This window comes from Balaenoptera physalus (assembly GCF_965194825.1).
Source record: "Balaenoptera physalus genome assembly, chromosome: 19".
In the NCBI taxonomy this organism is placed as follows: Eukaryota; Metazoa; Chordata; class Mammalia; order Artiodactyla; family Balaenopteridae; genus Balaenoptera; species Balaenoptera physalus.
In genome coordinates, this window is record NC_138900.1 from 38,906,790 (window position 1) to 38,922,278 (window position 15,489).

Sequence of the window (15,489 nt, forward strand, 5' to 3'; positions counted from 1 at the left end):
TTCTGAGTTAACCCACCGCTCTGGTATTGTCTGCAAGGCTTTGTCAATATCTATTTTTTTTTTTAAACATCTTTATTGAAGTATAATTGCCTTACAATGGTGTGTTAGCTTCTGCTTTATAACAAAGTGAATCAGTTATACATATACATATGTTCCCATATCTCTTCCCTCTTGCATCTCCCTCCCTCCCACCCTCCCCATCCCACCCCTCTAGGTGGTCACAAAGCACCGAGCTGAGCTGATTTAGTTGCTTGTTTATTTGTTTCTAGTCTTCCCCCTGCTTGAGTTTAAGAGGGACCTCATCTGTTTTTGTTTTTGTTTTTGTTTTGGTGGGGTTTTTTTAACATCTTTATTGGAGTATAATTGCTTTACAATGGTGTGTTAGTTTCTGCTTTATAACAAAGTGAATCAGTTATACATATACATATGTTCCCATATCTCTTCCCTCTTGCATCTCCCTCCCTCCCACCCTCCCTATCCCACCCCTCTAGGTGGTCACAAAGCACCGAGCTGATCTCCCTGTGCTATGCGGCTGCTTCCCACTAGCTATCTATTTTATGTTTGGTAGTGTATATATGTCCATGCCACTCTCTCACTTTGTCACAGCTTACCCTTCCCCCTCCCCATATCCTCAAGTCCATTCTCTAGTAGGTCTGTGTCTTTATTCCCGTCTTATCACTAGGTTCTTCGTGACCTTTTTTTTTTTTTCCTTAGATTCCATATATATGTGTTAGCATACTGTATTTGTTTTTCTCTTTCTGACTTACTTCACTCTGTATGACAGACTCTAACTCCATCCACCTCACTACATATAACTCAATTTCGTTTCTTTTTATGGCTGAGTAATATTCCATTGTATATATGTGCCACATCTTCTTTATCCATTCATCTGTCGATAGACACTTAGGTTGCTTCCATGTCCTGGCTATTGTAAATAGAGCTGCAATGAACATTTTGGTACATGGCTCTTTTTGAATTATGGTTTTCTCAGGGTATATGCCCAGTAGTGGGATTGCTGGGTCGTATGGTAGTTCTATTTTTAATTTTTTAAGGAACCTCCATACTGTTCTCCATAGTGGCTGTATCAATTTACATTCCCACCAACAGTGCAAGAGGGTTCCCTTTTCTCCACACCCTCTCCAGCATTTATTGTTTGCAGATTTTCTGATGATGGCCATTCTGACCAGTGTGAGATGATACCTCAATGTAGTTTTGATTTGCATTTCTCTAATGATTAATGATGTTGAGCATTCTTTCATGTGTTTGTTGGCAATCTGTATATCTTCTTTGGAGAAATGTCTATTTAGGTCTTCTGCCCATTTTTGGATTGGGTTGTTTGTTTTTTTGTTATTGAGTTGCATGAGCTGCTTGTAAATCTTGGAGATTAATCCTTTGTCAGTTATTTTCTTTATTATTACAGTCCTGGCTCATAGAACCGTTCCTGATGCATAATAGTTGCTCAGGAAATACTTGTGGGAAGGAAGGAAAGAGGGAGGGAGGAAGAACGGGAGAAGAAAAAGAGAAAGGATAAAGGAAGCGTCTTATATCTACATATTCTAGTTGGTTTCCAGCTTGAAAAGGGTAGTAGCTAAAACAAATGATTAACTATGGGCTTTAATGCATTATAAGCAGCAATATTGGGGGGCAGATTGGGGATGGGGAGCCCTCAGTCTCACCTTCCAGGCAGCCAGCTCTGTGGTCCAGGGGAGGACAGACAGGAGCTGGGGAGGTAAAGGGATCTGCCAGTGGGGTGCGACGGTTGGATGGAGTGGATGGAGGAGGGGAGAAGTCTCCGCCCTCACGGGTGGGCAGGATCTGCCCTGCCTGGCAGACTCGTGATGGTAGCATCTGCCATTGTATAAACAGCACCAGGACCAGCCTTGCCCTCAAATAACCTAGAATCAATGAAAGAGTTGGTGGAATGCAAATATTTAGGTCAGAGCGAGGAATATAATTTATTTCCCTCCTTCAGCCCATGAGGTCCTTGGAGATGGGGCCCGGGTCTTCTGAAGTTATGCAAATGAAGTATGTCACTCAAGACCTGGCCTCAGGTGGGCACTGCACACACAATTGAGCTATGATGAAGGTGGCTCAGGAGGGGGTGGGACCTTGTTCCAGGGAGGTGGCATTGCACCAACCTTTGGTGTTCCAGCGGGCAGGACTCATGTGTCTGGACACATGCTACACAAAAGCAGCTGGCTGGCCACCAGCAGAGAAATTTCTTTTAACCGAGAGTGCAGACACTGGACAGCTTGACTAGGGGGCTGGAGGGGGCAGGAGCTTCCCACCCTGGAGGCCGAGGAGAGCAAGAAGTGCTCAGGTATTAGGTAGGAGATGGTAAAGACGGCGGTCTGAGTCCCTGCCACACCACAGATCATTCTCTGGTGGCCAGACTAGATCCATCTCCCGCTGATGCCCAAGTGGACACTCGGAGCCGTCGGGAGGGTGCTCTGCTCATCAGGGGAAAGTCAACTCCCTACGGCTTTTACTTATAACTTTGTTTGCAGATAGTGAGCCTTTTCTGTCCGGCTCCTCATCCGCATCCTTTCTGCCTGTGACAATCACATTATTTAATTTAGACGAGTGAAGTTACCTTAGATCAATTATACTTATTTTTCCTGTGTAATTTCCAAAGCTTAATATCTCCATTCAGGCCCAGCCTGGGGGACAGGTTGTCTAGCAGAGTCCTAAACGATTTCAGCCCTTAATTCAATTGTACTTTTACCACAGCCCGGGCAGCGAGCATAATTCTTTTATCCCTAAGATGTCTCATTAGCAATAATCTAATAGCACGTATTAAAATATAGGTCACCGAGGTGGGCTGCCAAGTGGAAGGCTTGTCATAACTTTGAAGTCTGGGCAGCTCTCTTATTCCCCCCACACGACACACCTCAATCCCAGGCTTAATTCTCAAGCAATCAACTCACAAAAAACAGTTTGCTTTCTGCGGTTCAAGGTTAAGAACTAACCCTGGCTAGAAAATAGTGTTGGTATCTGTTGCCATGGGGTGGGGTGAGGGAGACAGTTCTTGCCAACATGACACAGTAGAAAAGATCTCTGGCCTCTAGCATTTGGAGCTGGGGCCCTCATCCCAGTTGTGTCCCGAACTTGCAAAGTGACCTGAGGGTATGACTTGTACTCTCTAGGGCCTCAGTTTTCACATCTGTAAAGGGGGAAGGCAGTGGAGTTAGAGCCATTGTTCCTCTGGCAGTCCGAGTTCAACTTGTCCTTGTGTGCCCTTGATGGTTTCCTTTAAATCAACTCACTCTTCTAAATTAAATACATTTGTTTTAAAAAGGAAGCTCAAGTATCAATATGAAAAAATCTCAAGAACATTTGCAGAAAGATTCATGCAGAATGATGCCATTTGTATAAACTTTAAACATGCAAAACGAAATACTAGCAAACAGAATCCAACAGCACATTAAAAGGATCATACACCATGATCAAATGAGGTTTATCCCAGGAATGCAAGGATTCTTCAATATACACAAATCAATCAATGTGATAAACCATAGTAATAAATTGAAGGAGAAAAACCATATGATCATCTCAATAGATGCAGAAAAAGCTTTCGACAAAATTCAACACCCATTTATGGTAAAAACCCTCCAGAAAGTAGGCATAGAAGGAACTTACCTCAACATAATAAAGGCCATATATGACAAACCCACAGCCAACATCGTTCTCAATGGTGAAAAACTGAAACCATTTCCTCTAAGATCAGGAACAAGACAAGGTTGTCCACTCTCACCACTATTATTCAACATAGTTTTGGAAGTTTTAGCCACAGCAATCAGAGAAGAAAAAGAAATAAAAGGAATCCAAATGGGAAAAGAAGAAGTAAAGCTGTCACTGTTTGCAGATGACATGATACTATACATAGAGAATCCTAAAGATGTTACCAGAAAACTACTAGAGCTAATCAATGAATTTGGTAAAGTAGCAGGATACAAAATTAATGCACAGAAATCTCTTGCATTCCTATACACTAATGATGAAAAAGCTGAAAGAGAAATTAAGGAAACACTCCCATTTACCATTGCAACAAAAAGAATAAAATACCTAGGAATAAACCTACCTAAGGAGACAAAGACCTATATGCAGAAAACTATAAGACACTGATGAAAGAAATTAAAGATACAAACAGATGGAGAGATATACCATGTTCTTGGCTTGGAAGAATCAACATTGTGAAAATGACTCTACTACCCAAAGCAATCTCCAGATTCAATGCAATCCCTATCAAACTACCAATGGCATTTTTCACAGAACTAGAACAAAAAAATTCACAATTTGTATGGAAACACAAAAGACCCTGAATAGCCAAAGCAATCTTGAGAAAGAAAAACGGAGCTGGAGGAATCAGGCTCCCAGACTTCAGACTATACTACAAAGCTACAGTAATCAAGACACTATGGTACTGGCACAAAAACAGAAATATAGATAAATGGAACAGGATAGAAAGTCCAGAGATAAACCCACGCACATATGGTCACCTTTTCTTTGATAAAGGAGGCAAGAATATACAATGGAGAAAAGACAGCCTCTTCAATAAGTGGTGCTGGGAAAACTGGACAGCTCCATGTAAAAGAATGAAATTAGAACACTCCCTAACACCATACACAAAAATAAACTCAAAATGGATTAAGGACCTAAATGTAAGGCCAGACACTATCAAACTCTTAGAGGAAAACATAGGCAGAACACTCTTTGCCATAAATCACAGCAAGATCCCTTTTGACCCACCTCCTAGAGAAATGGAAATAAAAACAAAAATAAACAAATGGGACCTAATGAAACTTAAACGCTTTTGTACAGCAAAGGAAACCATAAACAAGACAAAAAGACAACCCTCAGAATGGGAGAAAGTATTTGCAAATGAAGCAACGACAAAGGATTAATCTCCAAAATTTACAAGCAGCTCATGCAGCTCAGTACCAAAAAAACAAACAACCCAATCCCAAAATGGGCAGAAGACCTAAATAGACATTTCTCCAAAGAAGATATACAGATTGCCAACAAACACATGAAAGGATGCTCAACATCACTAATTATTAGATAAATGCAAATCAAAACTACAATGAGGTATCACCTCACACCAGCCAGAATGGCCATCATCAAAATATCTACAAACAATAAATGTTGGAGAGGGTGTGGAGAAAAGGGAACCCTCTTGCACTGTTGGTGGGAATGTAAATTGATACAGCCACTATGGAGAACAGTATGGAGGTTCCTTAAAAAACTAAAAATAGAACTACCATACGACCCAGCGATCCCACTACTGGGCATATACCCTGAGAAAACCATAATTCAAAAAGAGTCATGTACCACAATGTTCACTGCAGCTCTATTTACAATAGCCAGGACATGGAAGCAACCTAAGCGTCTATCGACAGATGAATGGATAAAGAAGATGTGGCCCATATATACAATGGAATATTACTCAGCCATAAAAAGCTACAAAGTTATTTGTAGTGAGGTGGATGGACCTAGAGTCTGTCATACAGAGTGAAGTAAGTCAGAAAGAGAAAAACAAATACCGTATGCTAACACATACATATGGAATCAAAAAAAAAAAAAACCAAAAACAATGGTTCTGAAGAACCTAAGGGCAGGACAGGAATAAAGACGAAGATGTAGAGAATGGACTTGAGGACACGGGGAGGGGGAAGAGTAAGCTGGGACGAAGTGAAAGAGTGGCATGGACATATATATACTACCAAATGTAGAATAGATAGCTAGTGGGAAGCAGCCGCATAGCACAGGGAGATCAGCTCAGTGCTTTGTGACCACCTAGAGGGGTGGGATAGGGAGGGTGAGAGGGAGACGCAAGAGGGAGGAGATATGGGGATATATGTATATGTATAGCTGATTCACTTTGCTATAAAGCAGAAACTAAAAAAAAAAAAAAAGCAAAACAATACTTTCTGTTGTTTAGACAGGCAGAACTAGTCCATGCCATTAGAGGAGAGGAGGGAGGAGATGGTGACGGAGAGGGGGTACAAAGGGGAATTCTGGGGTGCTGGTCATTTTTTTTAAAGTATATTCATTATGTAAAAATTGCACTCGTGATTATTGCTCTTTTCTGTATTTTTCTGTGTGTGTTAAGCCTCATAGACACACACATGTATATGTAAGATAATTTTAGGAGTATACACATACAATTTTAGTTATATATCCCTATATCTATCTCTATCTTCTTTATCCATCCATCCATCCATCTACCTATCAATCTATCATCCGTCTAGTGAAAGCATAGATACATGCTTGGGAATAATCAATATTATATAAGGATGGCGGCAGGCCAGGGCAGGTGGGAGGGAGATGAATACAATTGGGAAAGAGACTCAGGAACTTCCACCATTTTTCTAATGTTTTTATTTCTTAAGTTAGTTAGTTGTTTGTTGTAGGAGTGTCTATAATTTTATGTAAGTCTGAGATATGTCATAAGTTTAAAATCATTAAGTAATAAATAATGAAAGAAACTTTATATAATATCAGAAATCGAAAACCACTACAACATGCTATAAATAGATGGTAAGCATAACAACAGATATGCAATGAGATGAAACGCTGTTATTCAATTGTACTTTGACACTGTTTGGGCTAGAAGGGTCTGATCCTGAGCCCGGCTTCCCTCTGTTGAAATGGGGATCAGTGAAGGAGAGAGAGGTGCTACTTCAATAGTCAGGGTTAAAAGGACATGGTGTTACCAAACAAAATGTTGGAGTTTGGAGCAGAGAAACGTTTATTGCAGGGCCATGCAAGGAGAACAGGTGGCTCATGCCCGAAAAGACCCCAAACTCCTCATAGGGTTTCAGAAAAGCATTTTTAAAGACAAAGTGAGGGAGGGGCGTGGCTTGTTCTTGCAAACTTCTTGGTGTCAGAATCATTTGTTTTTGTAGCTGTCCATGTAGGTCAGGTCAGGATGATCCTGTAAACCTCCAAGGAGGCAAATGTTATTCTCTCTGTTCTGCAACTTTTTATCTCTATATGAATGGGAAAGTATTATACCCTTAAAGGTCAGGGCCTTGAGAATGGGCTGTGCTGTATATTTCAGGCTATAGGCAACATTCTTAACTGAAAGCAAAAGCAATAGAATACAAAGGTTAAAACAGAAGAAACAGATCTAATATGGAGTCAGATTTGTTCTTCTCTATTACAGCGGGAAGGGGGTCACACTTCCTTCCTATATGAGGCAAAGCCATTTAAAGCAGGGGCTGCATGGGCCTAAATCATCAGCATCTCACGACCCATTGTGCTGCTCTACTTCCGGAAAGGGTAGCGAGGTCCCTCTAAGCCCTGGCTGTCCTGCCTTCTAAGTGGTTTGGGGAGTGGAGTAGGTCTTGTTAGGAGTGGGCTGGGAGACAGGGAGACAAAAGAGGAGGGATTATTATTAGTAAAATGATTAACAATGATTGGCAGAATTGGGAAAGCCTTGAGGAAGAGCCCCCTTCCTCCTGCGACCCCCTTCCCAGGCCTCAAGAGTGCCTGGGAAACTGTCAGGCAAACAATCCCCACCGTGTGATTTGTTCTGACACTGGGGCTCAGCCTGGACGCCTCTGGGAGCCGGGCCCTCATGCTTGGGAGGGTGGCCTCGTCCACCCCGATACAGCCCTTTAAGCCCCCTCCTGTGCTCCGGGGAGCTGGGGGCTGACTCCCTGCAGCATGTGTTTATGGGCTTTGACCCTGCTCTTGGGTCACAGAGAATATAATTGCCACCTCCCCTCTCTGACTGCATGTCCCCCCGTGAGGACAGCAGGTCTGTCCCTCAGTCTCCTAAGGCCACAAGCCCCTTTACCACCACCTCTCCTCATACTCCCCGGCACACACGCAAGCAGAAATATGCAGTATAGTTGCGGGGGTGTCCGAGTGTCTGGACTGACTTCAACTCAACAGCCCCCTTCTATCCCTGGGCAGTATGAACTGGCTACCTGGTCTCCTCACAAGGAAAGCAGTGCATTGGAGGATTAGTGTGTGCATTTCTGTGTCCCTGGAATAAGCAGGGATGACCTAATGATGACCTGTCTTTGACTCTGTCACCCAGAATTCTGCCCGGCCCAGACCCTCCTCCACCAAGACCTCAAAGTCTCCTCAGCCTCCTCATCTCAGCTTCCCCGTCCCTTGTTTCATCCCTTCAGGGTGTGCCCAGACTACCTAGTCTGATAAATGCTCCACAGAGAGGATGTGGCATGTGGGAAGATCCCTGGACCACATGTCAGGAGTCAGGGTCTGAGCGCTTGTTCTGTGTGACCTTGGGAGTTGGGGGTGAGGCACGGAAGCTGTGAGTGGGGGGTTCTTCTTCGAGTTACCTGGGAGGAAGGGAAAGGAGCGTGATACAGCACTAAGGAGGGGGGATGCCGTCAGATGGAGAAGACCTGGGTAGGACAGAGGGAAGGGGAGGAGAGAAGAGAAATAGAAGAGAAGCAGGATGGTGTTGGGGCAGGTCCCAGAGCTGGAGGGTGGGGGGACATAAGGGATTGGAGGGAGGAGGAGGTGAGCCTTGGAGAGGGAAGGACTCCAGCTCCGAGGAGAAAGGGCCAGAGAAGACCGTGGCTGCAAACAGACAATGCTGGGGTTCAGAACTGCATCAGCCTCTGCCTCCGGGTTCCCAGAAAAAAAGCGAGAGGAGCCCTGCTGAGAATGGGTAGCTTGAGTGGGGAAGGGGGAAGGTGAGAAGGTGAGGAGGATGAAGAAGGTGGGGACCAAAGAGGGAGACCCTGAGCCACCAGCATAGAACAATGGTTAAGAGCGTGTGCCCTGGAGCCAGCCTAGCTCTAGGTTCAAATCCCACCCTCTGTCCCATCCTACCCATGTGACCCTGGGCAAGGCATTTAACCACTTTCACCATTATTTTTTTTTTTGGAAAATTTTTAAAAATTTTATTGGTTAATACCATTAATTCTTTAATCTGTAAAATGGGGATAATAATAGTGAGTATTATATGAAATAATACTTAGCATGGTACCTAAAACCAATAAATGCTCAATGAATGGAAAGATTGCCAAATATATAGCAAATGTCTTTTGTGTATTTAGTATGTGCCCAACACGAAGCATTTAGCAGTCATGATGCATTTAAGCCTTACGAGTACCCTATGAGATAAGTACTATGATGAGCGCCATTGTATAGAACACTGAGGCACACATCAGCCCAGGCTGACACAACTAGTAAGCAACAGAGCCAGGATTTGAAGCCCCAGGCAGTTAGTATGAAAGTTGAGTGCCACTCTGTCTGCTTGTCACATAAAGGAGGCCAGTGTGTCAGGGGTCTCCCGAGAAACTAGGAGGGGAGGGTGATGGTGTTTACCATAAAGAGGGGCAGAAAATCACTACCCTGAGCCCTGCTCTCTACTTCCCCTGCCCTTGCCCTAAAACCACTCAGCTTTCATCTTGGGGGTCAAGGGTACAGGCGGAGGAGGAGACAGACTTCGTAAGAGCATGCCTCAGGCTGGTGTTTTCTGTCTGTGGTCCACAGAGCGTGGCTACTGCTTGTGCTGCCATCACTAAGTGGCATATTAGATTCAGGTTCCTGGGCACGAGGGTGGAGCAGGACCAGCCCAGGCTGGGGGCAGATCCCACAGCCCTTGGCTTCATTGTGCTGAGGCCTCCTGACAATCACCTTGATGAGGTTGCAGTTCCCACCTCCTTCCCCTTGCCCATCCCACACACCTGCTCTGGGGGTTTTATGGCTGCTCCTGGTACCTCTACAACTGTCCCTTAGACAATGAGCAAGCAGCTCTTCTCCTTGCATGCCCTAGAGGGCACCCTTTCACCCCTCCCAGGGAGAAGACAACTCGGCCAGGAAGTGGTTGCGAGTTTTTTGCTAAGTGTAGCCAGAGCAAATGGAAGAAGCCCCAGTGCTCGGGAAAGACGGCACTCAGGTGGGGCAAAGCCAGTGTGAATCGCTATAGCTACTCTCAAACTGGGACTCTGCTTATGAAACATATCACTAATACTGGAATTATATATTTTTTAAACAGGAATTAAACATGCCACAGACAGGCAGATTCCTGGTCCCCACTGCAGATCCACTGAATCTAAATTTCTGGGGCAGGCCCAGGAATCTGCACTTTGAACAATCTGCTAGACTAATGTGAACTGGGAAAGTGGCAAAGAGGCAACAGAACTCTAGGAAGAAGCAGATTACTTTCAAGGACATGACTGTAACTGATGTCACAGAGCGTTGATAAATGAGTCCCTTCCTGTAGTGTTACCAAGTCTTTCCCATTGATTGTTTTATTTAATAGCTCTGTTATCCCCATTTTACAGGTGGGAAACCTGAGGCTCAGAAACCAAAGTCACTCAGCAGGTAAATGGTGAAGCAAGTTTTGAACCCACCCAGCTTTTTTTTTTTTTAACTCCAAATCCACACTCATAGTTGTTATACTAACCCTTATTTGCTACTTCATCCCAGTCTCGGAATTTTTTTTTTTTTTTTTTTTTTTTGGCTGTGTTGGGTCTTAGTTGCGGCACGTGGGATCTTTCGTTGCAGCGCGCAAGTTCTTCCCTGTCGTGTGCAGGCTTCTCTCTAGTTGTGGTGCGCGGGTTTTTCCTCTTCTCTAGTTGTGGCACAGAGGCTCCAAGGAGCGTGGGCTCTGTAGTTGTGGCGTGCGGGTTCCAGAGCGTTTGCGGTATGGCGGGCTCTAGATGAGGCGCGCGAGCTCAGTAGTTGCCGTGTGCGGGTTGCCCCACAGTATGTGGGATCTTAGTTCCCTGACCAGGGATGGAACCCACATCCCCTGCATTGTAAGGCAGATTCTTTACCACTGGACCACCAGGGAAGTCCCCCAGCCTCAGAATTTGAAGTCAGATAGACCTAACTTAAAATTCTGAAGACGATCCCCGCCTCCCAGAGACATGGAGACATTAAAGTTTTTGAAACAACAGCAAGAAGAAGTAACACATATGCCGTACCAGGCACTGTTCTAAGTGCTTTGCATGTATTTATTCATTTAATCTTCTCAACAGTTCTATGAGGTAAGTCCTATTTGGCATCACCATCTTATCCATTTTACAGATGAGGAAACTGAGACACAGAGAAGTAGGAGAACTTGACCAAGATTTCACAGATAGTAAGTGTGGAGACAAGATTAAAATTCATGCAATATGGCTCCTAAGTTCCTGCTTTTACCCATTCTGCCTCTCCAGACTGCAGAAAAAGGTTAACTTGGTAAGTTTCCGAGGAATAGATATCAGAGGGCCAGAGAGACAAGCGGGAAGGGGGTGGGAAGGTAGCTGTATGTGTATGTATTATGTATGACTAGTGAAACCACTGGGAAGTGTTTCCTGATGGAAAAGAAAACAGAGCACAGAGACTAGTGGGCAGTCATGTCAGGGATTCTGAGATGGAGTCCATGCAGGAATCTGCAAGTCCCCTAAACCTCTATTTGAAATGCTGTGTGCATTAAAAATGACAAATACACAGAGATAAGGAATACTTATCTTGGATACGAATATCGAATACTGTAAAAAATGTCAATTCTCCCCAAATTGATCTATAGATTCAATGTAATCACAGTTGAAATTCCAATGGGATTTTTCATGGAACTCAACAAGCTGATTCTGAAATTTGCAGAGAAAAGTTTGCCAAGACACTTCCAAAGAAAAAGAGCTGGAGAGTCTTGCCCCATCAGATGGAAAAGCTTATTATATGGCAAAGTCGTTTGTTTGTTTTCCCAGCTTTGTTGGGGTATAATTCACAAAAAGTTGTATATATTTAAAGTGTACAATGTGATGATTTGATATACATATACATCGTGATATGGTTACCATAATTAAGTTAATTAACACATCCATCGCCTCACATAGTTACCTTTTATGTGTGTGCGATGAAATATGTAAGATCTACTCTCTGCAAATTTCACATATACAATAGAGTGTTGTTAGCTATAGTCACCATGCCGTACTTTAGAGCCCTAGAACTTAGTCACCTTATGACTGAAAGTTTGTACCTGGAAAACAATGTTAATTAAGACAATGTGGTATTGCTTGGACACAGAAAACAGACCAATGGGGCAGAATGAAGAGCCCAGAAACAAACGCAACTGTACAAGGAGACATGGTTGGTGAGTGAGCATTCTCTGCCAATCAGAGCAGAAAAGATAGAAGTACTTAGTGAATGGGCCACGACAGTTTATCAGTGATTCATATGAAAAATAGTGAAGTGGCATCCCTACCTCACACCCTACACAAAATCAACTCCATGTGGATTAACGATATAAATATGAAGGGAAAAACTATCAAAGTTTATAGTTTAGGAAAATATCAGGTAGGGAAGGGTTTCTGAAATAAATACATAATGTATTTTAATGCATTGCTGCATTAAAATACATTAAAATGAATAACCTCTATCAAAATCACCATACAGAGAAAAAAGACTTACACAACCAAGACAAGATGTTTGCAACCTAAGTGACAAAGGTTCGGGCCCAGGATATTAAGAACTACTGTGAATCAATAAGAAAAAAACAAGCCAACACAAAATTGCACAGACAACATGTCATCATGTCACAGAAAAAAAGAAACACAAATGACCCACACGTATGTGAAAAGATGGTCCAGGTCATTGGAAGTCAGAGAAATGCATGTTAAAATCACATCTTTTTTTTTGTTTTTTGGCTGTGCCGTGCGGCTTGCAGGATCTTCGTTCCCTGACCAGGGATTGAACCTGGGCCACTGCAGTGGAAGTGCCAAGTCTTAACCACTGGTCCACCAGGGAATTCCCAAAATCACATCTTAAAGATTGGTAGAAAATAAAAGCCAGATAATGCCAAGGGTTGGTGAGGATGTAAAGAAACTGGAAGTGAAGAAATAACACTGTTAGAGTTTCAGCTGGTACCACTTTAGAAAATAGTTTGACATTATTTGATAAAGCTGAACAGACACATCTCTGCACACCAGCACTTCACTAAGTATAGAGCCTAGAGAAACTGGCACATGGGCATAGGAGCTGTCTGTACAAAAGTTTCTAGGCAGCATTGTTCAAAATATTTAAAAAACTAGAAACAATCCAAATGTCCTTCAATAGCTGAATGAATAAACAAATTGTTATAATTCAGACAATAGAATGAATATATACAACAGTGAAAATGAGTGAACTACAGCTAACTCCATCATCACGGATGAATCTCAAAAATATTGTATTCAAGCCAAAGGAGTCACAGAACAGTATCTGTAGTATGATTCCTTTTATATAAAGTTCAAAGAAGGACAAAAACTAAACAATATATTGTTAGGAATAGATTCATAGGTGACAATACTGTGAAGAAAAACAAAGAAATTAATGAGCTGCTAAATACAGGAAAGTGGTTACCTTGGAGCGGGGGAGAGTAGTAAGAGGAGGGGCACACAGGGGCTCATAGGGTATTGGAAATGGTCTCTTTCTTAATCCAAGAGGGTGGGTTCTTGTATGTTCATTTTATTGCTACTTAAACTATAAATTGTTCATATATTTTTATACACTTTTTCTTATGTATGAGAAATTTCATAAAATTTTAAAATGCTGTGTGTGCATGCATATTTCTGGGAGAGTCCACATTCATCGGATTATCTAAGGAGTGTCTGGTCTTCTAACAGAGTACACCCGGGCGTGAAGGTTTCTGTGGTCCCATCCTGCTCTGATATTCATTCCCATGATGGACAGAGGCCTTGTGTCGGCCTGATTATGGCTCACCCTGGTCAGCTGACCTCAACCCCCCTCTGCCTCGGAGCAGGACATGAACCAGGTGTGAGTCCTCTGTCCCCATAACTCACGTGACCACCTCAGGCCAAAGGAGGTATGTGGTGGCTCATGCAGAAGGGGGAGGTCCTCCTCTCCTCCCAGGAGACTGAGCTCCTTTGCCTCGAACATCTCCTTTCCTTTCTCCTTCTGCAGTTCCACTCCTGACATAACTTCTGTCTGTCTTTCTTCTTCCGACTGTCCCTCCGCATCTTGCTGATGGACTTGGCCCTCACCAGAAAGCCCGAAAGCAGCAGAGCAGGAGTCAGGACCCAGGGTGCTGACTCCCAGCCCTGTGCTTTTTCTGCCACCCCACATGCCAGTGCCTCTGTCCGTCCCTTAGAGGGTCACGAGGCTTGGCCGGGCTTGTGTTGGCAAATCCACAAAAGGATGGTTTACTCATTCATCCATCTCACCCGTGGAAGGGCTTCAGATTCTATTCTGAATGAGATGGGAGCCATTGGAGAGAGGGAGGAATAGCATCTGAACTCGCTTCCAAAAGGTCTTCCTGGTGGCTGTGTAGAGCTTAAACTTCAGGGGGCAAAGGGAGAAGTGAGGGAGGCCATTCAGAGGCTGCCACAGTAATCCAGGTGAGGGATGACATAGCCTGGAACAGGGTGGTGACCTTGGAGGTGTGGAGGTGGGATCTGATTTGGAGCCAACAGAGTTTGCAGTAGGATTGGTTGTGGGAACGTGAGAAAGTGGACTCCAAGGTTTTTGGCCTCTGAGGATCTACAAGGACAAATATGCCATCACCTGGAGTGAGGGAGATGAGGAGAAGCAGGTGTGCATGCAGCTCAACAAGGGGACATCAAGAATTCTATCTTGGACATGGGAGTTCCAGGTGCCGTTTATTACCTGTGTGGAGATGTCGGTCTGTATTTAGATGCAGGCAGGGGATGTAAATGGTTTTATCCATCGTCAATGATGGATAGACGCTCTTTAATGCCAGTGCCCGGATGTGGTCCCAGGTTGGGTAGGAGCTCCGTAGAGAAGAGTCTAAGGACTGAGTCCCATCTGGGTAGGTTGGAAGCCTCAAGGACACCTGGGGGACTTTAGTGGGAGGTGTCCTGAAGGAGACTGATTTCAACTCCTAGGAGTCTTTTACTGAGGACACTTTTTTGCTATTTGTAAATGCAGTTTAACCTATACCAATGACCAATGACCCAGGGCAGGTCAGTGGCAAGGACATCAGTCTAATGCCCCTGATCAAAAGATGAAATAAAAAGAAACAGAAAGAAAGAAAGAGAGAGAGAGAGAGAGAGAGGGAGGGAGGAAGGGAAGGAAGGTGGGAAGGAAGGAACGAAGGAGGAAAGAAGGAAGGGAGGAAATGTACAGGCGAACCTCTCCTCCTCTCTGGCCTTATTTTCCTCATCAGTGCAATGGAGGTGCAGGCTCTGATAGTATCCTCAGGACACTTCCAGGACCGAGCCACTTGGATTCCAAATAACCTCCAGACCAGCCTTTGTGTGTCAGGGTCTTGGTGTCTGCAGGGAGATGGCCAGAGCTGGGCTGACAGCACCAGCCATCACCTTGTGCCCATGGCCTGTGTCACCAAGTGCCGTGGTAAGTGGAAGTGACGCCTCCCCAGGGATCCCGTTAGCTCTGATAATGCTCCAGCCGCCTGCCCACCCACTTGCCCTCAGGCCACCTGGAGGGGCAGGAGGCAGGGCACAGAGAGAAGCCACATGGCCCCATGGCTCTTGGAACTGAGGGGCAGGGAGTCTGGGCCAGAGATGGAGAGAGATGCCTTCCCCTTCAGCACAG

General features: G+C 44.2%; 1 protein-coding gene across 5 annotated transcripts in view; it reads left to right on the top strand.

The window, feature by feature from the left end:
* Nucleotides 1-253: 253 nt before the first annotated feature.
* Nucleotides 254-15,489, top strand: part of SLC6A2 (solute carrier family 6 member 2) — a 58,107-nt gene continuing 42,871 nt past the window's right edge. Inside the window, exons 1-2 of one of the 5 annotated variants that reach the window (XM_082436961.1) lie at nt 254-10,314; nt 11,023-11,175. In XM_082436961.1, the coding sequence (XP_082293087.1) occupies nt 11,023-11,175 (153 nt within the window). In that variant the 5' untranslated portion in view covers nt 254-10,314. Of the gene's footprint in view, nt 15,289-15,489 lie in introns of all 5 variants that reach the window. The other 4 variants (XM_082436962.1, XM_082436964.1, XM_082436963.1 and 1 more) reach the window with 4 other exon arrangements.